The 25,507-nt window shown below is 37.5% G+C and overlaps 1 protein-coding gene across 4 annotated transcripts in view; it reads right to left on the bottom strand.

Annotated features, from left to right (window-relative positions):
* The window catches only part of PAN3 (poly(A) specific ribonuclease subunit PAN3), a 104,791-nt gene that overhangs the window by 10,112 nt on the left and 69,172 nt on the right, over positions 1-25,507 (bottom strand). For 3 of the 4 annotated variants that reach the window (XM_080940397.1, XM_080940395.1, XM_080940396.1), the window contains 9 exons: positions 14,963-15,210; positions 12,806-12,910; positions 11,592-11,649; positions 9,285-9,446; positions 8,936-9,052; positions 8,743-8,844; positions 6,049-6,214; positions 5,184-5,274; positions 962-1,101 (listed from right to left, as the gene is read on the bottom strand). In XM_080940397.1, the coding sequence (XP_080796523.1) occupies positions 962-1,101; positions 5,184-5,274; positions 6,049-6,214; positions 8,743-8,844; positions 8,936-9,052; positions 9,285-9,446; positions 11,592-11,649; positions 12,806-12,910; positions 14,963-15,210 (1,189 nt within the window). Of the gene's footprint in view, positions 1-224; positions 296-961; positions 1,102-5,183; positions 5,275-6,048; positions 6,215-8,742; positions 8,845-8,935; positions 9,053-9,284; positions 9,447-11,591; positions 11,650-12,805; positions 12,911-14,962; positions 15,211-25,507 lie in introns of all 4 variants that reach the window. The other variant, XR_013975605.1, reaches the window with a different exon arrangement.

Genomic DNA, 25,507 nt, shown 5'->3' with positions numbered 1-25,507 from the left:
TATCTAGAAATTATATAGTCCGTTAATTGTCTAGAGTAACCCAGACATTGAAAACTAAGGCTAGAATCTACACAAAACCGTTTTTCCAAAAGCTCTATCTTCTGAATTGGTTATTTCTAGGTCCCAGGCAAACACTGGCTTCCATTGTCTCACAAGCAAGACAGTGAAGCCGATGCAACAAAGAACAGGTGGGCAGCCCCATCCTCCATCCCCCAGTTCCATACCCCAGGGCTGGTCCAAAAAGAAACTGGATCATCCAGGGCTACCCAGAAAGAGCAGAAAGGATCACTGGAAGCTAAAAGAGACTATTGATTAGGATCAATAAATTCTAATGGCTTCTAGAACATAATAGGGAAAATTTGAAGAATTTTCTTAGCATCTTTCCCCCTGATTAAACTCATAGCTGTATTAAAAGTTGTGTGCCCTCCCGCTTGTGTCAGAGACAGTAAGGAATCCTTCAGTGCTAATGGCAGTCCATAGTGAAAGTCAAATTCATCCCAAACTTATATTCAAAGACTTCTTGGAATCTTCTGTTGAATTGCATCCCTGGACCAGAGATTCATACACATAGCTGGACTTTGAAGGAAGTTGGAAATTTGCATCTCTAACTATCTAGAGCAACACTGGCCAAGGGAACTCAAAAGATGATAGAAGGGTTCTGTCTGTGTTGTCCATGCCTTAGCTGGGAGCTACATACATGGCTGCGGAGCTCTTCAGAATGACGAGTATAACCCAGAAACTAGCAGCTTGTAGGTATCAGTACAACTTTAGAGGACACTCTCTGACCAAGTGACTAACAAACTGGCTTACAAATTCATCTAAGAAATACTTATGTACCAATAAAGATTAGAAAATCAACAGCTACTTGTGTCTGCTAACTTTACACAGAGGGATGGCTCCTTTGGAAATTTCTATCTTAATCACAGAGGACCACTCTGCTTCGTGAACTATTAAAACTTACAAGATGAGGTTCTTCAGGTCAGAGGAGTAGTTGATTGTCACCAATTCCATGGCTTTCTGTAAATTTTCTCGCTGAATTCCTGCCAAAGAGTTGCAAGCCAAAGCCAACACAACTTTTCCTAATGATATCAGATCTGCTTGCTGATATGAGAGAATAAACATAACTTTTAATTTCTACTTTACAGGTATACTTTCAAACACATTGAACATATGATGGGGTGGGGGGACAGAGACAGGGAGGGAGAGAGAGCAAGCACAAGTGCATGGCTACTTGTCAGAATCACTAAACTTTACTGAAAAGGAATTCTGAGTCTCCCACTGTCTCATTTAGTGAATAGGCCCAAAAATGTTAGGGCATCCGAGTCATCCTAATGAAAACATTTCTAGGACTACACTTTTAGGAAGCATTAGTGTAAACAATTCACATTTCAATTATGGAACTGTTGTTTTGAAAAAGCTTTTATGTTATCACGGGGGTGAGAGGAGATTGAGACAGGTACCAAGACAACTCTGAAGTCAGTTTTCTCCTCCCACCTTTACATGCAGCTACAGGGATCCACCTCAAGAGGTCTCCAGGCTAACATGACAAATGTCCTTATGTGCTGAGCTATACCTTACTTATCCCAAAGTTTGTATTTTTATTCTGAAAATTTAAATACAAATGGTACTCTTCCTTGTTTCACAGAACTAAGGGCTACATGCTTGCTTTGCTAAGATCACTGTGACCAAATACACACTTCATGAGTTCAACATAGTTTTACAAGCAAGCATTTAGAGCACAATTATAAAACATCAAAATTGCAGACATCATTTGACACCATGTCTTTGTTTTCCAACATTGAGCTATTTTTGCTTACTGATATTAATAGTTCTTTGAATTCTTCACCCCCTCCTCCATTTTTTGTTTTAAAAATAATTCATTATCACAAGGCTTTCCTTCTCAGTGTTCAAACCTTCCTAATGCTGTGACCTTTTAATTCAGCTCCTCATGTTGTGGTAACACCTAACTGTTTTCATTGCTATTTCATAACTGTGATTTTGCTATTGTTATGAGTTGTAAGAATCTGATATGTGTGGCCCCTGTGAAAGGCCTTTGAAGGGGTCACAACCCCCAGACTGAGATTCACTGTTCTTCTGAGCACTAATTACAACTCTGGCAGACAAAATGGTCCTTAGCTATCGTCCTCTGCAAAGACAATCATCACGTCCCTAAAAGAATGTGGTTGCTTTGAGCATGGAATCCATTTGAAATACATTTTATTGATGATTTCTATAAATGCTCAAGTCAGTTACTGCATGCATGTTCATCTACTGAGCATTTTTGTTTCTTATAGTTTTCCAAAGAACTTAAAATACAAACCAAACAAAATGATATCTAAGTAGCCTCTTTCTCACCCAAGTTTTGATGTTACCCATTAGCGATAAGGTCTAGGGTTTGGCATTTCTTAAAGTCCCTACTGATACTGTTCTTAGTAGCTGAGAAGTACCAGGATTTAAAAGAGTATGAAGTTCCCATGTGGGGAGTCAAGGATTCTAAGGAAATCATCAGTGAATTACAGCAACAAATAGCTATTCCTAACATTTTACCTAAATAGAGCTTAAGCTAGATTTCATTACTAAAATAGTTAACTGCTCAATCTCTCAACATTTTATTCAAAACTACTAGTGTGGGCCTGACATTATACACATAAGTTTTGATGATCAGGAGAAAAACTGAGTAAATTTACAATGTCAGGAGTCCCTTCAGTCAACTTAAAAACAAATAAAATTTCCAAAGTTATGCTGATGAAATTATAAAACTTTTGGCTTTGAGAAATAGAGCATTTCTCATTTCTACACAATTTCAATACAATGTAGTCAGCAAAGTAAATTGCAGGCAGTTATTTAACAAGTGTGTGAGCAGTTTGTACCAACAGAAAGCCTCCCAATCTTAGAAACAGGACAAGTCTCAGTCTGGCTCCACCCTGATTTGATGCCTTCCTCCTAGAATATTTAATTTCTGACTTGAAAACAAAGGGCAGATAGGAGGGCTATGTGGGTCTAAAGACAAAAGTGTTCCAGTGCTCCACAGCTGACTCTGGATGGAAACATTTACTTTCAGAATTAAGATACACACATGATACAAACCAGTTTAGATTACAATTTACTTTTAAATAAAAGATTAATAGTCTTTATGAGTTAAGAAATTTTAGCATTAGCAACTCTAGAAACTTGTTTTTCCCTCTTATTTTCCAGCTAAATAATTTTCCATTTATTTTGCTTCTTACCTCCATCTGGTATTTCCCCCCATTTGTTGAATTCAGGAGGTTCCCCCCAACTCATTTTCAGTGTCTTCCTGATTCTTGGTTTCTTGTTTCTTTCTCTGATTCTATCTATGGCTCTACTTATGTCCACTTTACTGAAAGTCAGTCTCTAGTCACGTGTCTGAAACAGACTATGAGAAATAGACTACAAGAAACAATGCACTCCTCCTCTCTCCTGGGCCCTCTTTCACTGAAAACTAAAGTGACAAACGTTTGATAGCTGACAGCTTATAAATAAAAGCACTTTCTGACTTACAAAATGGTTGCCTGCCCCAGGCTTATAAAAAAAAAGTTCACTGGTTGTAATTCAAGATAATCTCTCCTTTTTAAAAGAGCCTCATTTTATAAGGTATTATGCAATAAAGTAAGTGAAATAGTTACCCATTTGCAAAAAACAAAAAAGTGACTCAAAAATACAAGCTAGTCTTATATTCATAAGTGATTTTTTTTTTTTTAGTGCTGGAGGTTTTGTGCATAGCTACTTAGTTAAATACTAACTTTAAAAAGAAAATTCTATCCAAAATAGAACAGTTATAATTCTAAGGCATGAGTTTCATTTTTTAACCAGGACAAGAGTTTCTAGATTCCTGGTAGGACAAGAGGTTCTAGATTCCTGGTAGTACTGGCTTTAAATATTATCCAAAAATGTAGTGTAACTGTATTGAGACATATTCAGATCACTAGTATACTGTTAGTAATTTTCAGTCCCATTCTGGCTGCCTTACAAAGTAGCCCATTCTAACTTCAAGCTCACTGCCCTGCCTCTAGCCTCCTCCCTAGTGAACACCTAGCTCATTGGTCACTTTTGGATGAAGGTAAAAATTAGGCCAATTAGTTACTAAGTATAAAGCAGCAGCAGAAGACCCTAATAAATAACCTTCCACAAAAAGAGAAGGAATAGATCACATTTAGATGGAAGAAAGCCGTTGCTGGAGGTGTGCGCTGTGCTCTCATCAGGGTTCATTCCCATGGTGCCTACTAGATACCAGTACCAACCAAGGCAGTCTGCTAGGGTAGGCACAGCCAAGGGGAATTAAGATGGGAAAGGTATGCATACAAATGTGCTCAAGAGTGCCTCTATCTCCCGAACAGCATGGCTATAGTTCAATGGCCATAGACTGTTGCATGAAGCCAAACACGAAACACTACCTAGGACTTAGTCCTCATCCCATGGCTTCCTTCCTTTTTGTTCTGAAACTTGCTTTACCCTAAAGTAAACTAAAACTTCTTTTGAAACAAACCGAAGTTGAACAGTGGAGGGTAACAGAACAGTATCTCTTCATGCGATAAAACCATTTTGCCTTGCATCAAACCTCAGGTTAACAAGCAGCTAAACACAAATGAACAAACCTCCCATGACTTCTTACACAAAACACTAAACTCAGCTTTAAAGACAGCTACATATCCCAATGTGAAGCACTTCAAGACAAACTGGCTAGCCCAGGTTCCGTACACACAGTAACCAACACTCCTCCTTCCCACAGGGACCGTCTCTTTGTTGTTTTTTGCAGTACTGAAGCATGGAGAGTGATGCAGAGCCTGGAATCTGCTGAGAACTGCTCTACCACTGGACTACACACCCAATACGGTAGTATGTTAGTAAGAAAATAAATTACAAAATAGCTAAGAACATATGGAGCCTGAATCAGAAATAATAGAATGAAATTACAGAGTAATAAAATTCTGGTAATATATAAGAAATGACAGACTTTATGGCAACAAAGGAAAAACACAGTTGCTCTAATGTCAATTCTTGGAAAGTACTTTATTAGGACAAACATTCTACGAGTAAAACTAGTAGGTAGGAAACAGTGAGTGGGAGAAACCTAAAACCCCAAATGCGTTAAATCCAAGTTTAGCTTAAGAGAAAACAGAAAACAAAAACAAAAACAAAAAAAATAAGCACCAATTCTTACTCACCTGGTATTGAGCCATTAACGCCAAAGGATTATTGTTTTGACTATTGTCAAATGTTAAAACATCAAAAACTCCTACACAATTTACTCGTAACCTATAAGGGTCAAAAAAAATTAAGAAAAATAGTTATGTATTTTTTTATTTAGTATATATTAAGGAATATTTAATATCTCCTGGTATTACAACAGGACCTAAACTGTTAATGACTAACTTTTATCTCTATCTTCCCCACCCACAAAACCAACCATTTCAGAGATTATAAAACTCAGGCTGAGAGACATTAAGTGATGTGACTCCAGGCATAAAAGCTAGTCACTGGTAAGAGTTGGGATGATAACACTTAACACATCAGGCTGTTTGACTTACTCGTGAAAGAAAACTCATTTCCCAATACTTAATAAATTAAGATGCAGTTGGCACTGTCCCTACTGTCTTACTTGTATTAACTCAAACCTCTTAATAAATTGATCAGTCACAGCACTGTCTAGCAGCATTGTTGAAACTCAGAAAAACCAAAAACTTCTTCAGGTATAGATACGAAAGTAACAACAAGAAAATGGACCAGGGCACTTTTGGGCTTTGTTGGTGTTGGCTTTAACTGGGTGTGTGTGCATGTTTCTCTCTATGCTGCAGACCAAGCTGTTAGCACCCCAACTAACGAGATTGTAGGTTTTAACCCCAGGGTCCAGACAGTAATTTCTTCTGGCTTCCATGGGCATCAAGCACATGTGGTGCACATACAGGATGCAGGCAGAACACTTCACACACACACACACACACACACACACACACACGACTGTTAAAAGAGAAAAAAGAAAAAGAAAAGAAAAACAGAAACCAAGATTCAAAACATTCAAAATCCCAATACCTTGTTTTGCTGGTTATCAGAATCTTCGTTGGGTCCATTACTCTACATGCTAAGCCTGCTGTATGAATGGTCCGCAGAGCGGAACTCAGCTGGACAATATATGCCCAAATGAGAGACTCTGGTAACAATCCAGCATGCTGCCTGGGCAGTGGTCCATCATGCTGGCCTAGAAGGCAAATGAATATCCATTCCTATCAATAAGGAACTAACAAGCAAGCCCAGCTATCTACAGAATTGAGATTATAGGTTTTATACTGTTAGAGTAGCAGAGATCTCACTGAAGGACTCTTTCTTTTGACCAAATAAATGTTCAACAAGAACAAATTACTTAAAAAGCAGTATCCTTACCAATAATGAAACAAACAAGCTAGTATCAAAGTAGCTGTCATTATCCAAACAACTTTTATAAATGTTCATGTTTGTCTATTCTATAGCACTGGGAATTTAACCTAGGTGCTTGCACATACTAGACAACTGCTCAGCCACTGAGTTTCATGCCCAGCTTTTAAACTGCTTTTCTGTCAGAAATTGTGGGTCAATGTCAATATTTAAGTAAACAACAGAGACATAAAAACTTAATCTGTATCTTGTTAAGCTTTATTATGAATAAATGTAATAAATAAAACAGATCAAGGTCCATGGTGCCTCCCTATAATCCTGGCACTCAGCAAGCAGATCAGGACTGCTTCAAGTCTGAGGCCAGGCTGGTCTACAGAAGACTTCAGGCTCAGGATCAGTCAGGGGACAAAATACAACCTTAGTTAAAAAATCACAAATTAAGAAAAAAAAAGTGGATATGCAACTATGGCTTGAGACAACATGTTTAACAAGTGCATGTACAAGGAACCATGTCCTCAACAGACAAAGACATTACATTCTAAAAAAGTCTTAACAGACTCCCAACAGCTTCTAGTAAAAGCCCCTAAGATGATACCAGAGAGGAGCCAAGAGAGTCCTGAAACAGTGTGACTTGAGGGTGGAGCACAGCTCAGCATACACGAAGGCTGCAGGTCAGCCCACAGCACCACAACCAAAAGGAAGGATGTTTAAATAAAACTATGCGATTCATAAGATCATAAGGAAACGGAGTACTGGTTATTCAGTTTTGTTTATTTTGAAAAGGATTTCACTATGTTGCCCTGGCTGTCCTGGAACTACTCACTAGGTAGATTAGCCTTCAGACACACAGCTATTCTTCTTTGTTTTCTGAGACTAGAATCTTACTCTGTCACCCTCCAATATGTGGCATTCCTCCTGTCCTAGCCTCCTAGATGCTTCAGTTATGAGAGTGAGGACATAGAGCAAACACATAGGTCTTACTTTCCATCAAATGTGACTCTAACTGTGCCATTCACTTCACTTCATTTAACCTCTATAATTTCTATATCTCACATCATCCCCATATTCTAAATAATGCACTTATGACAAATGTGCCTCTTAAAAGAGGGTGTTGCTAAAACAATAGTTATTCAGTAAGAGAAAACAGGAAGACATTCATGCGGTATAAGAGTGTAAAGTATAAAAAAAAGATTCTGAAAAAAATATAAACATTGAAATATATGTTTTCAGTACTAGAACAAAATATAAATTCCTAAAATAGGTAAAGTGCTCTGAGTAGTTCTCAACAAGGAACACCGGCAGTGCATGCAGATATTTTTGGCATCAGAGCTGAGGTAGAAGGGTATCCAGTAGACAAGTACCACCGTCCAACAACTTGCAATACAGACCACAGAGCAAGTGATGCAGCCCACATGTCAAGAGAGCTGAGGCTAGGACAGCTATCAATCAAAGCCAACAGCCATTCCACAGGTGCCGTTACTAAAATAAGTAAGTACGAGCCACAACCACACATCTTTAAGGAAAGCTGCACCACATCCTCCAAAAAGCTGTGCCCATGTCTACAGATGACACGACAAAAGGAGAAATGACCACACTGCTGACAGGTTTTCAATGTCAATCAAGCAATTATGTTGTAACCACAACTGCTTTCAACTGTCAGAATGCAGAAGCAGGGTTATGAGCAAACCCAAGTATTATGTTTTGTGTTCAAGAGAATCTTAAGATTAAAAACGACAGCAAACAGTGTAATGCTCCATTTATGATTCCACAACAAAATCAGACCATCTGCAAAAATATCAACTCTGACATCTCAAAATGGATTTATGTTTTCTGTGGTATCATTGTCCTTCTAAATAAGCACGTTTTAGACTACAAGTATAAACTTTTAGGGTCCTTGAAATACATGAATTATAAAATGACAAAGCAAGTATTAGAAAAGGAGGAAAAAGAACTCCCATTTTAAAGAAAAGTTGCTTTTTAAAAAATCGACTTGACGTTTAGCAAACAAAAGCATTGTTTTAGGGAAGTGATTTATAAATGATCATACAGTCACCAGTGATTGGTAAGTCTATCAAATTATGTTCACAGGAATTTTTTACATCCTATGGGATATATCAAAAAAAAAATTATAGCCTGTGAAAAATACCCCAAATAAACGAAAAACACTGGTATGAAATCTGAGTCAATACACACATTTTTCCTAACTTGCTGTAAACCAACTCCAATTTTTTGAGATACTTTATAAAAGTGCAGTAAGGACCTTAAAATGACAAGAAAAAATGTCTGTGTATTTTTACTAAGAAGCTACTCCCGGGTCAAAAATGTGCATCAAGACAGTTCGCTGGCATCTCTTACCCCACTTTCTCTTTGTGAAGTAGGCATCAGAATTCGGGTCATTAAAGTGTCTGCTCATCAGAGTTTCTCCTCCAGCATGGAAATCATATGCAAACACAAGAGCTTACAAGGAAACAGAAACATACATTATAGAAGCCCGGCTGCAGACAATGGAGCCCATGAGCAGAACCCACAGGACTGGTTGGTTACTTACAAGGCTCGGCAAATGCTTTAGTGGTAAACACTTCACGCAGAGTTACAATATTTGAGTGCTGAATTTTTTTCCACATATCAACTAACACCATGCACTTTGTGTTAACAAGACGAAAACCTAAAGAAGAAAATTCTCTACTATAATCAACTGTAAATGACAGCTCAAAATAAATTTGAATTTTTAAAAGTGGTCTATGTTGGCTGTAAGTTATTAATCTCCAAATAGGGACAAAAGAAGAAGAAACAAAAAACCTTGTCCTGCAAACATGCATAATACAACACTGTTTATATTAAAGTATGAATAAGCTTAGCAAAAAAAATATACTTCTGAGGAAATCCACCTTCCTTACCATGTATCCTCCGAAGGCAATATGGCAGATCATCTTTGCTATTTACAGCTTTGTAGCAAGATGTAATATATCCAAAATTACTTGATTTCTGTATCCGGTTGGGGGGTGGCAGTGGTTCTAGAGGGAACAGGCTATGGTAGCTGTCAACTTCTGTGGGGACTGCTAGAGTAAGTTACAAAAAGATAATTGTCAATGGCAGGCATTCATAACTCTCTCAAAGTAATAAAGAAGAAATCAAATTTATCAAAATCCACTGACTACTCCTAACAGATTTGTGTCATGAGACAGTGTTTGTTTGATAGACTTGTTACAAACCCAACTATAGCTTCGGTACCAACAGACCAGGTTATAGAGCAGCCAAGCACAACTAAAGCTCACATTCTCTAAGTTATTTCTGTCTCTTGGCAGCACGATAATTACTAAAAATGAGTTATTGGTATATTAAACATTTTATTCTAATAATAAAAACCAAGATAGAGTTTGAATTATCTTTAGAGCATAAATTTAAGATAAGTTGTATTAAATTGGGAAGTGTGTTCATGTATGCACATGCATGCATATCTTTGTGTCATATGATGTGACATGTGACATCAAAGCTCTCACAAACCATCGCTGGCTCAAATAAGTACAACTAAAGAAACTATGCTTCCCCTAAATAATTAAGAAGAGTGGCTGAAGCAGTGTCAACAGTGAAAATGTCAGGTGAAGGCACGAGAGTCAAACCAACTAAGGTATTTGCAACAACCTTTTTGATGACTACGTTTTTTTTTTAACAACAAGCAAATATACAAGGTAAAAGATAAACACACACAGATCTCCACAGCAAACACTATCTGGCTTTAGAAGCTGTACATCATGAATTTGCATGCAATGGCTGGCTGTACATGATTTCCTTAAAAGAGGTCACGGTACTATAAGGTTATGAATATAAGTTTTTAGCACTGTCCTCCCTTCAGTCTGTCCCACTGTGACACACCCCTGTTCAACTTAGCAAATATCACGAGGTTTTGGACATTGCTAAAGTTTTCTGAGATGTAAAACATGCTTAGCTACAAATATTTAGTCCATACTGATAAGATGAAAAGAGAAGACAGCAAGAAGAGATTAACAGATGAGTCAACGTGAGACTTTAAGGCTAATAAAATATATACAGTGAACCCGAGAAACAAAACTATCAGTTACAAAAATGAAACACACTTTAATTAGGACATATTTGAACACAGCTATACAAGACTAAATTAATAATAATCTTTAGTTTATATTACTTGAGTCACTGGTTCATGCCTATGAAACACTACAATGTTCATTTTAGTTATAACTTCATAAAAAGGTGCATGTTGTATGTGATCTCTTCCATTTCATTTTTTAACTGTTACTAAGATTCTTCTGTGTTGCTCTCTTTCTTCCTAATGTCCTACTAATCCATCCACTGTTCTTCAGATGAGCACTCAGACTGCTTCAGGGTTCCACCGCCATGTCTGCATTTATGACTATCTAGTATATCATCCAGCTGAAATGACCAAAGTTTACCTTGAAATACTAGGTAAATGGTATATAATTTTGAGTTTTCCAAAGCAGTTACATGTTCAACAATTTTAACTATTGTCAATATTGAGAGCATACAGATCTATATCCTACCACTGCATGTTGGCAAAGTGTCAAATCATTTTCTACTATATTTCCTCTTGAAACATTTACTGGCTATAAGGATCATCCATCCATACAAATGCTCACATTCATCTTGAGCCATTTTCCCAGTGAGCTGCTTGATCAGGTCTTTTTCTCCTATTTGTCTATTATTCAGATTACAACAGTTCCACTTTAATAGCAGGTATCTTTAGATCATTTTAAAATTTTAACTTAGAAGCATTTATCAGCATTTTGTTTTTGTGGTTTTAGCCTCCAGCTCTGGGGAGTAAGTCAAATTGCCAGCCCAAGTGCTTTCCACTGAGCTAAATCTATAGTTTAGGATACAAACAAAAAAAGCTTCTTTGAGTCTTGTATAGTAAACCTTTACCTATTAAAATGCGTTATCAATCTGCAGGTATACACAGTAGGAGTTTTAAAGATTTTAGGCATATGGATCATTAATCTACTAATCATTTTAAATGTGGCTTAAGATAGGGTCCAGTTTTATCCTCCCCATTTTTTTTCTTTTCTTTCTTTTTTTTTTTTTTTTGAGATAGGGTTTCTCTGTGTTGCCTTGGCTGTCCTTGAATTTGTTCTGTAGACCAGGCCGTCCTCAAACTCAAGAGGTCCACCTGCTTTGCCTGAGGGTTGGAAAGAAGAGATCATCATGCATTTTACCTGGCATATCTGCTTGATCAATTTGAGCCATTGTTATTAAATGTCTGTTGATCAGCTCCTAAGAATAGGAAATAAGTATATTGATAACAAATTCTAAACAGAGGTTCTGATATCTAGATTTTCTATTATACCTAAATATTTTTATTTAAATGTCTATATATATTTTAATACTCATAACATTTTTAAATGTTACTGTACATAAATTCTAATCCTAGATATACCATCTCTCATAATAAGTCTGAGTCTAAGTAATAATAATGAAGAAGAAGAAGAAGAAGAAGGTGGTGGTGCACAAACCTTTAATTCCAGCACTTGGGAGGCAGAGGCAGGCAGATCTCTGTGAGTTCCAGGACAGCCAGGGTAACACAAGAAACCCTGTCTTAAAAAACCAAAAAAGTGCTATAAATCAACCTGAAATAAGTAAGATCTATTAATGTAGTCAATAATTCATTCTAAAATCATTATGCAGAAACTGAGGCCATAGATCAGTGAGACAGTGTTTGCCTAGCATACCCAAAGTCCTAGCTCCTATCCACAGTACTGCAAAAAGAAGTAAGGTATACATCTATACACACACTGCATACGTAAGTACACTGAAAAAACTTTCTGAAAAACAGAAAATACTTTTGAGAATGTACATATAAGAAGCTATAAATAGCAAGAATATCGAAGCTGTTCATAACAACAAATAAAGTAAATTATTTTATAAAACCTACTTTAAGATTTTTGTTGGGTCACTTAAAACGAAGCTTATTCCTGTGTCAAATTAATAGCAACAATTTAAAGGTTAAAAGGCACTTAAATTATTTATGTTTTATTTAAGAGCCCTTTCCATTTAGGATAGCTCAGTGAGAAAAGGCACTCACTGCCAAGCCTGATAATCCTGAATTCTGTTCCCAGTACCTATCACATAGGAGAGAGGCAGCTCCTATATATGCTCTCCCTGACACATTCCAAGTGAGCATGCATGTACATGCACACACACAAATAAAAACATGAAACAAAGAAGGGCAGCACATTTAAATAGTAATTCTGTATTTTATACTCTAATATATTATTTAAGATTTCCTTAAAATGCTTTTCTTTTTAATTTCCACAGTCTAAATCCGCTTGCTAAGGAGACTGTGTAACCACACACAAGTGCTCTGTATGTTTTTTCCCCAATCTAAGACACAACCAATGGTCAGTGTCTGTCCTAGCTTCTGAAAGCATACCTGTCGGAGTTCGTCGGCCATAAAAAAGGAAGGTGCATTTGCTTTTGGTTGCATATAAGCAACATGAGGTGCAGTTGGAGGATAAATATGATAGTTTGGAAATACCTAAAATGGCAAGAAGAAGGAAAATATGATCATTAATTTTTCTCAATTACTAATCTTTATCATTTTCTTAAGTTTAATTTTATTTAATAGTAATAAATTTTGGTATATTTAAAATACAATTATTATAAGAATACTTTCTAAATTAATTTCATAAATCTTCTATTTCAACAATTTTTAAAATAGTACAAATTTTAAGTCTAAGAAAAAAATTCAAATATAAAATTACAGCCCCACTGAAAAAACAAAAATAACACTTTGATAGAATGATTTTCAATAGGTCAGAAGTGGATTTTAAACCAACTGGAAAGAGAAAGAGTTGTCAAGCTCTGCAGGGCAGAGTAAGGTAGAACTAACAACCCCCGGCAGTATCTCTATGGCTAAGCAGTCCAGTCTACGAGCATACCTGTTCAACACTCCAAGCTGAGACACACTAGGTGTCAGCAAACAGGTTTGCCCACAGCTCCATCTCCTAGCTCCCTTTTCTCATTTCCCCTCATTTAAGTCCCTTCTGTTGTCTTATGGTGTCTCCAAGCTTCTCACATCCACTCCAGTAATTTTTTTCCTCTTTCCTAGAAATAACTTTAGCTGTTTTTGTTGCTGTTGTTGCTGTCCTCAAACATCCATCTGCTGTGGAATACACCTAGAAAGCAGTTTTATAAAACTATACAACCTGGGCCTGCAGAGAGTAAAACTGCCTTTTCTTCCCTTGGCTTCCTGCTATCAGAGTTAGGTTTAACGCTCTCAGCCTTGCATGAAAATATAAATATGCCCAGAAGAATAAAAACATTATAAAATACACTGATCTCTACAAACAGCAGAGACATTTCTATGACAAAGAAACCTCTACATTAAGTGCAATTTCTTCTTTCTACAAACAACTTTTTTTTAATTACCAAAAATTATTAAACCGGTTAGATTTTGCTTTAAAGTCTCTCTACCTTGATGCTCTCACCATGTTCACTGTTCCATGCTTTATGATGCCACACCACCCAAAATAAAACAAACCAAAAGACCTCACTAAACAGTTTTCTGAAGTGTGCACAGGACTCACGAGTTTTCACAAGGCAGTGGGTTACTACTCTTCTCATGTTTCAAGTAAGAAAACCATCTTACAAGTACAGACTTGAGTGTAAAAAACACAGCAGGACTAAGCTCCCTCCCAAAAAAATAAACAAAGAAAACTGTTTCCCTGTCACTCAAAAAGATCTTTTATAAAATATTAATTCAAACAAATTGTCCTTACTGAAACCCAGTCAGATGTTTATAGTTTAAGCTCCCATCACTTTAATGGAATTTTTTTTTTAAAGCTCAAGAGCTATTTACTGAGTTCTGTAGTTTTTTGTTTTGTTTTGCCTTAATGCAGACAACACAGTGAGGCCAAAAAGAGAGGCACTAAGTAACACAAGGGTGTCCCCACCACTCCCCACCCCTGGCTCTTGTCCTTTCACCCCTCTCTTGGCATTGGTAATTCACCAAGGAGAAATCATTTCTTTTGGTCATGTTCTTCCTCTCTTGATCTTTGTAAGCAAGCCTATCCCCCCAGTATGACTATCCGTTTACTTTCTGATTCTCTTCCTATCACCAGTCATTTGGCTGCTCACAATCATAGCTCCTTCTTGTCTGAATCCTTTATCACTGCATGTCATTCTGCAAACTAGAGCTCTGCCCTTTACCTTTACAGCACTGCTTTATCTGAGCCAACAGGGGCTCATCCATTTGCTTTCAATAATTAAGATCCAGCTTTTCTTCAACGTCTTCTCAAATGTAAACCTACTTACCCACTAACTAGAAACAGAAGCCAGAGAACATCAACTTTAGCTAGCACAAGTTCTAAGGAGTTAGCCCCAAGCATACTAAAGCAAGTACACCTACAATCTGATTTCTGAGTGAAATTAGGAAGGAAGAATCACACCAATTTAAAGATATGAGAGTAAGTTAAAAAGTAAAATACTTTTTCATGTCCCTCAAAACTTTCCAGTGTTGGGGGTGACCTCATTAGTTAAGGAGCAGCTTTTCTAAGAGCACTGATTCCCTCTTTAACGGAAGCCATACCATTCCAGTCAAAGGTGCTGGAGTTGTATCTGTATAGAAGTAAGTCGTCCCCCCGACAGTCTCCTTCTGGATCACCTGACCAGAGGACGGAGTCTGAGGAACAGGGTTATTGGCAGGAGTGGAGGCACTAGGCGGCACCATGAAACTCGCTGGGTTTGGAGTGTGACTTCTTCTTCTAGGAGCAGGAGAGGTGTGTGGAGTAATTTTGGGGGAATGGAGAGGGGAAGATCCAGCAGACAGTGACATTCCTGGGGAAGATGCAAAACAGGGTCTTAGTGGAATAGCACACTGGTTTTAGAGGGGAAAAAACTGGAAAATAAAATGCAAACACTTATGTGAAAGAAACATCCATTTTAAGTGCAAAGAAAAAAAATTCTTGCTTTAAAGAAGTGCAAAGGAGTTTTTTTCTTAACTACAGTCACTTCCAAATGAAATCAGCAATTGCCTTCTCCTTGACAACCTAACCCTACAATAAGAATCACCAGAGATTAACAAATTAATTTTAATAAAATAACGCAAACTACCAGAACTGAGAATCTTGAATAACTCTGTTTTTAGAATTGTTATTACTGCCCAAATGACACAATTACATTAAGAATTCAAATAATTTCCTATTAAATTCCTTCAGTGAAATATAAATAGCAGAATTTCTTGGGGAAAGAAAAAAAAAGGTTAAGACTGTGCTAAAATACATGGTGGCAGGTTAAGCAGCAAATTTCTAAACATGTCCTGTTTTGACGCCTGTCTGCGACTCTAGCCATACACTAAGTCTGAAACTGCTGCAGATGTACATCCAAAGTGCAAGTCACTCAACCACAGCCAACAATGCCATTTGAACAAGGACCCTCTACCACAGACGCCGTGGAGAAGGGAGAATCAGTATTTTTACCCTTTGGACTATTCCAAGTCAGCTGAGAAAACAAAACCAAGTCACATGTAAAAGCATATAATGATTTCCAAAACCCTCAAATAGAAATTACACTGACAACCACATGCATAAATGCAGATACAATGCAAATTATTTAAACTCACATGAAGTTAGTCACAAGTTTCAGGGAGGTAGCTTGTTTGAGCAGAGATGAAACAGATTTAGCTACAAGTAACACTTGTATAGGAACCTCTTCCTATTTGGGGAATGTCTAAAAACCTACACAGTTGGGGGAATTAACAAAATACCTTTGGCCATAGAGCTATTATTAATGGGATATTTTCAATTTTCTAGTGTCTCATAAAACATCAAGACTCTGCTTTTAGAAAATAAGGTGAACAAAACTAAGCTTAAGACTGAGAAGAGTTTCTTTCTGGAGAGCACTTTGCACTTCTAAGAGCCTCATCACAAAGATGGCATCTGAGTTTCTAAGCGCCTACCAGTCAGAACCTAGATGCAGTTTATGCCATTTAACCAGATACATGTACAACATCGACAGCAGAGCCAAGACTCAAACTCAAGCCAACTTCAAATTCCCAGCCCACTATCACCTACAGCTTCTAATATATCAATATTGATGTAGACCAAAAATTCAAATGTCAAAAAAACAGGAGAACATAATCCTTTTTGAGAGGGGGGCGGGGGCTAAGGCTATGAAGTCCAGTGTGTGTGTATGTATTTTCATGTGAGTACATTGTAGCTGTTTTCAGACGCACCAGAAAAAAATTTCATTACAGATGGTTATGAACCACCAGTTGCTGGAAAATGAACTGAGGATCTTTGAAAGAGCAGTCAGTGCTCTTAACCACTGAGCCATCCCTCCAGCCCACTGTGTTTTCAGAGAAGCCATATTTTATTTTTAACCACTATGGGGATTTGTTTTTATCCACCTCTGCATTTGCACAGGTAGCTACAGGAATCTACAGGAATTTATAATATTACTTAAATTCTACTCACTTAGCTAAAAATATGGACTGTGTTTTCATAGTTTCCCCATAAAGCTAGCTTCTAAGTATCCCTTAGAGGAAACTGCTGGAGAGTACCAAAGATGAATAAATCAGTTCATGTTTTTCTGTTCATTAGCAGCAGTGTGTATAACAGGCCCTAATCTAAAAGTGTCCTGAGCATCAGTCTACTCTTCCCTTATACCACCCTGTGGGACAAGTATAGCACACTCATTTCACAGAAGAGGAAACCAGTTTAAAGCACATACTCTAATTTGTCTCAAATAAAGGACAAAGAATTTGCAGCCATTTCAGAAGCTTCAGTAACTACTTAGGTTATGTGGGGGAAATATAGCTAAGCTAATGGGAAGCCTTGGCTCTCAGTAGGTATAGACATTAACTAAGTAGAATCTTGTAAGATTAAATACAACATCACAAACAATGCAAGGTGAGTGAAATAGGGAAAGCTGCCCACGGCAGACTTTACACTGTAGAGTATCAAGGTTTTTCTGAACCATTTTCAATTTTGTGAAATTATTTTAATGCAAAGCTGTAGTTTATACAGGTAAGCTGAGGTTTACTAGAATTACTCAAATACACTAAAACTAAAACACATTCAACAGTGAGCATTAGTACCCATGTGGATACTTACTCAGCTAAAGGCAAAACTACCTGCAAAACTAATTTTCCTAGATACAATAAATATCTAGGAAAAGCAACATGTCACTCACATAATTAGTAGAGTATTAAAGAACTAGGTGGAATTCCCACATAGGTGCTGAAAAAAAGATGTACCCCAACATGCTTATTAGTAAGCACAACACTAAGTTATAAACAGCACAAAGGAGTAGAGAATACTATATACACAAGTGGTCAAACACAAGGGGCCAAATTACAATTAACAGACTCTGCCTAAACCAAGGGACAATGATCCAAAGTATGTGCCCTTAGCTAGGCCCACACCACAGGAGGATAACTCCATGTCGGAGTCCAGCTTAATGTACAAAGTAAATTCCAGGCTGGGCCAGGGTCACAAAGAAAGATGCTGTATCAAAGAACACTTTATTAAAGGAAAGGGAAAGGGGGGGGAAAGGGAGGGGAAAGAGAGGGAAAGGAAAAAGGAAGAGAAAGGATAAAGAAAAAAGGAAAGGAAAGGTTAAGGCAAGGGAAAAGAAAAGAAAAAAGAGAAAAATACTATCCTAAGTCATGCCTTAGATAATGAAGGACAGGAATTCCAGGCTGTAACAAACCCATTGGTTAGATTACTCTATTCACAGCTCTTAAATCTGTTAATCTCAAATTTTCTTATTTTTTTTTTCTTTTTTTCTTTTTTTTTTTTAGGTAATGAATATTGGCAAATTCCAAGGGCTGACACACTTCTCTATATGCTGAACCTCCAGCTGCCCAAGTGCTTGCTTTTTAAGTTTTGTTGTTGTTTGGCTGGTTGGTTTGTTACAGGCCACTGCTTTACCCTTAAAGTCTGGACAGTCAACCATTTTAAGGGTAGAGCCTTAAATACTTGGTACTTTAGCAATGAACCCCTCATCCCCATGAATTTGGAAATTCAATCCCTGTTATGGACAATTGACAGAGCCTGGGGCTGCTTTTGATGACGTATATCAATATCTTCCCTGGGAGCATTTACCATTTCAGTGCTTATTTCATTATGGGCTGTCTTTGGAATTGCAGGAATATTAATCTAAGTGCCCGACTGTTTATGTCAGCCACATACGGCTTTAATTTTCCTATTTGACCTTCCAGTCCTACACATTTAATCCATCATACACTTTGTTTTATCTAACTATCCAACTCCTAGAAGCTAAGTATAAACATTTTGAAGTATCAATTCAGAATTCCACATGTTTTTGTATAACGATAGTTACATCAGCTCTTGTAGCCATTAAACTTTTCTACTGTAATAACATTGACCTGCATTTTTCATTTTTGGCCTCTAGTAATTAAGAATTGTTTGCCAGACACACGGTTTCCAGTACTTCCCAAACCCTCCATTTTTTTTTTTCCTACTGGAGCAGCTTTGCCTTTGATGTAGGCAAATAGTTGCATCTAAGCAACACTGTAACCTGTGTAAAATTGCATCTCTCTTTTTACACAGGCTATAATTTTAATTTATCCTTTGAAATATCCATCTATAATTTCAGATGTGCAATGAATCCTTGGGACATCAATTCACTCCATCCTAAGATCATCCCTACTGCTCCTAAGGGGAAAGGACCATAATCTCTAGTAGTTATTTTATAACACTGAGTTTGGCGGGAATAAGATGTTTATCTGTGGCCAACTTTAAAGCAGTTCTACCTACTGTAGTTTTTCAATCTGCATGTTATTCCTTGGCTGCAACTGCTAGCTAGACCCCCAAGCTAGATTTGCCAAAGGTAAAAAATTATCCTGAATGTCTCTTTTGAATCTAAATTCCTGAACCCAATGGTAGCTTTTCCTACACTGCACACCAAAAATCCTACTCCTCAAAAAGCAGATGTAGGAATTGCAGTTCAAGGCTAGCTTGTGCCATATAGCAAGACCTCGTTTCAGAAATCAAAGTGACAAAGCTAAAAGGCACAAAATTCATGAAAATTCACTGATACAATGTACTCCAGGTAAGAGCATAGAAAGAGTTAAAAACAAACAAAAACCCAACCAAACAAAAAACAACTCATTACTTAAAAAAAAAAAAAACACAAAAGTGACAAACAAGGTCTTAGTTCTCGGAACAGAGCAAGTAGGCTCTCTTTAAGAGTAAAATAATGTATAAACATTTTTTTAAAAAAGTCTTTCAGCAGGTAAACTAAAGCAGATCAAAACAAGAAACCATGAACCAGAAAAGGCACTGAAGAGACTGGCTAAAAATAAAGCTAGAGAACACAAAAGCTTGGTTAAGAGGCACAGAACTAGATGAAGTTGAACTTCCAGGAGAAAAAGGTTTGGAGAAAAGCAACATTCAATCAGAGAAACAAAACAAAACAAAAATACACCTCTTCAATAAATCCTAAGAGCAAGAGCTCTGAACAGAAAAGAACAAATCATCTCTAACTAATTATGCAATACTGTGATGGGCAAAACCAAAACATACTGGGAAAACACCTTACCTAAGTAAGAGCAGTATGGTGAGAGAGGAAGGTGAAGAACACAGGTGGGGTTTGAGGGACAGTGTATGAGTGATCGAGGCTGTTACCTTAACTGGAAACATGCCAGAACACTAGTATAGAAAGGTAATTTATCTCTAAAAGAGGATTGGGGTGGGGTTGGGGAGACAGTTTTAGGACTCATCACTGGAATTTCTGTGGTGAAAAACAATTCAACAATCAATTCATTAAGAAAAAAAAAATTCGGGGCTGGAGAGATGGCTCAGTGGTTAAGACCACACTGACTGTTCTTTCAGAGGTCCTGAGTTCAATTCCCAGCAACCACAAGGTGGTTCACAACCATCTGTAATGGGATCTGATGCCCTCTTCTGGTTGTGTGTGAAGACAGTGACAGTGTATTCACATGTAAAATAAATAAAAATTTAAAAAAAAAGACAAACAAAAACAAGAAAAGAAAGAAGAAATTCATTTGCTGAAAGTCCTGGATTATAAAAAGTTCTGAATTTTTTTTTTTAAAGTCTGAGACAGTTTAAAGCACAAATGTAGTTAAAATTCTAGAAAACTGATACTGAAAATGAGAGAGCAGCTAAGAGCCATTAAACCCTTTCATGCATGCTGCTCCACAGCTGACTGCCTAGCGAGCACAAATCCCTGGGTTCCACCCCCCAGCACTGAAAAACAAGTGGGGAAATAGCTTGTACTTTTTACTTAGGAAGGAACGCAAATTAAAACCCTTAGTCTGACCACCACATAGAATCACAACAAGGCAGGCATGATGATGGCATGTACCTGTAATCCAAGTACTCAGAAGGGCAGAAGCAAGAGGATCAAAAGTCAGAGGCCAGCTTAGGCTATACTGAGAGCCTGCCTTGTGGGGAGAAGAGTAATAAAACAGAAACAAAATGCATCATGTTTAGTACCCATTTCATATGCAAAACAGCTTAAAATCCTAAAAATAGCTAAACCCATGAAACTGTAAGAAGAAAAAAGCACCCCTCCAGCCCCGTGCCCTTCAGCTTACCATCTATGGCACAAACAATAAAGAAAGACATTTCAGTGTTCAAAAAGAGACCGATAAGAAAAAACTGAGCCATCTGTGTATTTTATAGGGTGATGGACAGGCTGCCGTTTAGTCTGTTCAATAGAAAGAATGCTTAGAGCACACAACAAAAACAAGTGAATTAAACAACTAATCAAACAAAGTGACCAGAGTTTTCTCAGAGACAACATACAAATGTCCACCATCCACATGCAAAGAAACACAGTATCACCAGGGATATGAACATCAGACCCACAACAACATGCTGTGTCATTCCCTAGAATGCTTGTAGTCAAGAACACAGCCACAAATGCTGTGAGGAAGGACGATACCAGGTCTTATTCCTTCTGGCAGAAATGAAAAAGAATTTAGCAGTTCTTCAAATTGTTGAAGTTACCATTTGTCTTGGAATCCCACTTCTATGTGTATTTCCCAGTAGCAGAAAGAACATATATCCACACAAAAACTAGTATATGACTGCTCAGAGCACATACATGATCATCATCACTGTTGAAAAGTGGAAACAACCCAAATGACTACTAACTGAGAAATGGCTCTGTGAAATATGGTACTTCAACAAGGATTATAATGACCACGAACCCACACTATGATGTGAACCATACAACATTAAGTGAAAGTGGCCAAATATGTACAGATCACTTAGTCTAAGACGCTATCTATGTACATGAAGTGCACAGAATGGCCATGACGTAGGAAAGCAGAATTAAAGCTCTCAGGACCATAAATCTAAGTTGTGGGAAAGAGAAAAGCACAGATTACAAAAGGCACACAGTTTATCTACTTAGTTCATGGTTATAGTTGTCCAATCTAGTGAATACAAAGTCAAGTGAGCCACATATACTCTTAAAGGTCCACTCTCACAATAAATATGTAAACTAAACGCCACCAAAAATACTAAATATCCAAATCATTCAAATAGCGCAACTGTCGAAGGCAAAGAAGCAATGAAATAGAACACACATAAAACCTACCTCATTTACATAAACTGGGATTTTTAAAAAGCATAAAATTAAAGTTATATACAAACGAGGAGACTGAAAAAGTGATTACATTCTGATAGACAAGGTAATTTCAACACAGGTCAGCATCTATACTTATGGGCTATTCAGATAATCTACCTAAATGAACCTAAAAAAATATGACTCTAGTTTAGCAAAAGTAACAAGAATTATTTTTAAAAACTTGCCCAAGCTAAATATATCTGTGGCAAAGTATGAATTGAGAGAACAACATTTAAGAAACAAAAAAGAAATTAGAAAAACAAAACAAATGGGGGAGGGTATTAAATGTTATGATGTCACTGTTGTTCTGCCTGTGTGTATGTCTGTGTGAGGGGGTCAGACCCTCTGGAATTGAACCCAGATCCTCTGGAAAAGAGCCAGTGTTTTTAACCACTGGACCATTTCTCCAACCCCACGGTAAATCGAAATTATTACATTAGTAATAGTAAAAGGTGATCAACATTTGCAGTCCTCAAGATGTTCTAGAATTTTGTAGAACTCATCAAGACAATAGGGCTTTCTTGCAGTAAACCTGGGTTCAGTTCCCAGCAACTACATGGTAGCTCACAACCATCTGTAACTAACTCTATTTCTAGGGAACTGGATGTCCTCTTCCTGGCCTCCATGGGCACTGTTCAAATACAGTATACATACATAATACACATATACATATATGCATGCATACGACCACACACACACAAGCAAAATACTTAAACACATAAAATTTGGTAAATGTTCCTTTAAAAAAAGACATGGCACCAAAAAAAGAGCCGAAATACACATTGAAAAACAAACAAGCAAATATTAAAAAGGTGGTTAAAACCGGCTTCAGAAAAGGTTCAACATTTAAGAACCCTGCCTGTTCTCCCAGAGGACCTACGTTCAATTCTCAGTACCCACAGCACAGCTAACGATCATAGCCACACCAGCTCTTGGAGATTCAAAGCAGCATTCTGGCCCTATGGTTACTGCATGCATATCTTTACACAGGAAACAAAGGGGGAAAAGGATGATAAAATAAACTTCAGGGGAAATGTGGCTAAGTAATCAGATGCGACAACTTGCTAGGCACTGTTAGGTGACCTATAATAAAAGGTACTAACAGATGATTACTTGGAGAAACAACAAAGTGATTCCCTGTCATTCCTGTCAATTTCAGATACTTAGGAGTTTAAAATAAAAGGAAAATACTCTGATGCTATTTTTAAAAATTGTGTGTATATGTATGTATGTATATACAAAAAATACAAATGTCAAAAAAGATGTTAACTTTAAAAAAAAAAAAACTGTCTACAACACTATTAATGGTGGTCCATCTCTAATCCTAGCACTGAAGAAGAAGTAAGTCAGATTTTGGTACTAAGAGGCCAGACAGGGAGAAATAGTGAGTTCCAGACCAAGCCACCACTACATACTGAGACTCTGTCTCAAAGAACACAAAAGAACCAGTGAAAAATGAACATGTTTTATGTATGCATGGATATATACCAAATCCCTCAAATACAAAGGTATCTTTATATACTAATAAAGTATATGGAAATTATTATTTGTGTGGTGTATATACAAATTTGTACATGTTATAGGCACCATATTCACGTGTGGTAGTCAAAGGTCAATGTCACTACATTGACTTTGTGTCTTCCTCTATCACTCACTGAATTTCATTTTTCAACTTAATTATTGGGGGGTGGGCAGGGGAGACAGACAGATACACAGACTGCATTTGTATGCAAGTACATATGGGGGCCAAAAGAGTTGGGTTCCTTAGAGTTGGAGTTATAGTGAGCTACCAGATGTGAGTTCTGGGAACTTAACTTGGGTCCTCTGAAAAGAACAAGCAAGGGCTCTTAACCAAGATATCTAACATTTCCACCTAGTTTCTTGAGGTAGGGAACCAACTCCTAAGACTAGATGACCAGTAAGACTCTGAGATCTCCTATCTCTACCTCCTAGAACTAGGATTACAGGCACATGCCTCTCTGTACTCTTGCTTTTTATATGAATGTTTGCTGAGGATCCAAACTCAGGCCTTGAAGCTTGTATTTAGTCAGGGGCTAGCCAGTTCACTCAGTAAAAACATTTGCTGCCAAATATGATGGCCCGAGCTCTATCCTCCAGGGCATACATGGTGTAAGCAAGGCCAGCTAGGTGACTTAGCAGTTAAAGGGGTTTGCTGTGAAAGTATGACTACTGCAGCTGAATCCCTGGAAGCCATGGTAAAGGGAGAGGAGTCACTGAGTGCCTCCTAAGTAAATACTAAGGTTATTTTAAATTTCATCCTAGGACAAATATAAAAATAGTCTTTTCACAATGAGTATGATACCTTATTGGGCCAAAGAGATCACCTCAAAAGTCTGATAACCTGAGTCTGATATCCAGAGCCCATGTAAAGGTTCAAAATCCATTCCACAAAGTTATTGCCTGACCTCTGCTCTCTCTCTCTCTCTCTCTCTCTCACACACACACACATACACACACACACACACACACACACACACACACACACACACACACACATAGAGGGGGAGAGGGGGAGAGAGGGGGGAGGGGGAGAGAGGGGGGAGAGAGAGAGAGAGAGAGAGAGAGAGCGCAATCTTCACCGGAAAAATTTTAAATAGATGTTTCCTCTGAATCAAATGCATCCAAGATCCCCGGAATGACCGGTCATATATAAAACTGGAAAAGACTCATTTTAAAAACAGAAATAAGATAAATGTCATGTGCCCAATTCTGTATGATATCAAACTATGGGCCAAGCTAGCATATGTGAAAAGAAAAGCCAGAAATAAAACTAACATTTATAGAAAGTATACTGGCTAGTATGTATCTATACAAAGGAAAATAGTGAACCAGAAACATTGCCTCTTTCCTGACATCAAATGTATACCATCCAAACACAAGTTTGAGTAAAGTTTTAAGCTAAATGTGCTAAAGAAAATTTAGAAGAAGAAATGAAGAGACAGAATTCTCTTCCTTTTTGGAAGCTTCAACAACTTATGCCTACAGATGCCAGCACTCCTTGTCAACACAAGATACTCGAGAGAGCTGTATGGAATGCAGAGCAACCTTCTGATTTCCAAAATAGACATTTAAAAGTAACAACATCAGAAACACATCGAGAACTCCTATGTTGCTGCTTATAAGTAAAATTGCTTTACAATATAAATCTTAAAGTCTTCAGTAAATTTAGTGACAAAACCATCTTGATTGAGTCCAAGACACTTTCCCACATCCAGAAAGTCACTAGACTGCATACTGCTCAGCACACAGTTCTACTAAGCTAAGATTAATCACTGTAATGCACAATCAGTTGAGGAAAAGATACAGCTAGACTCTAAAGGAATTAATGATGTATCATGGTGAGGTCCACAAGTACACTCTGCCCCCAGCTATGTGTGCAACTTACACATGAGAAGCCTGTAAAGACTTGGTGTGTAAGGCTTACAATGGACTGGTACCAAAGTGATGTTCTAGCGCAACAGAACTGTAAAGTCTGGGGGGTGGGAGGGAC

The sequence above is a fragment of the Micromys minutus genome, assembly GCF_963924665.1.
Source record: "Micromys minutus genome assembly, chromosome: 29".
Classification (NCBI taxonomy): Eukaryota; Metazoa; Chordata; class Mammalia; order Rodentia; family Muridae; genus Micromys; species Micromys minutus.
Note: the sequence above shows the minus strand (reverse complement) of the source record. Positions and strands in the feature narration are given on the sequence as shown.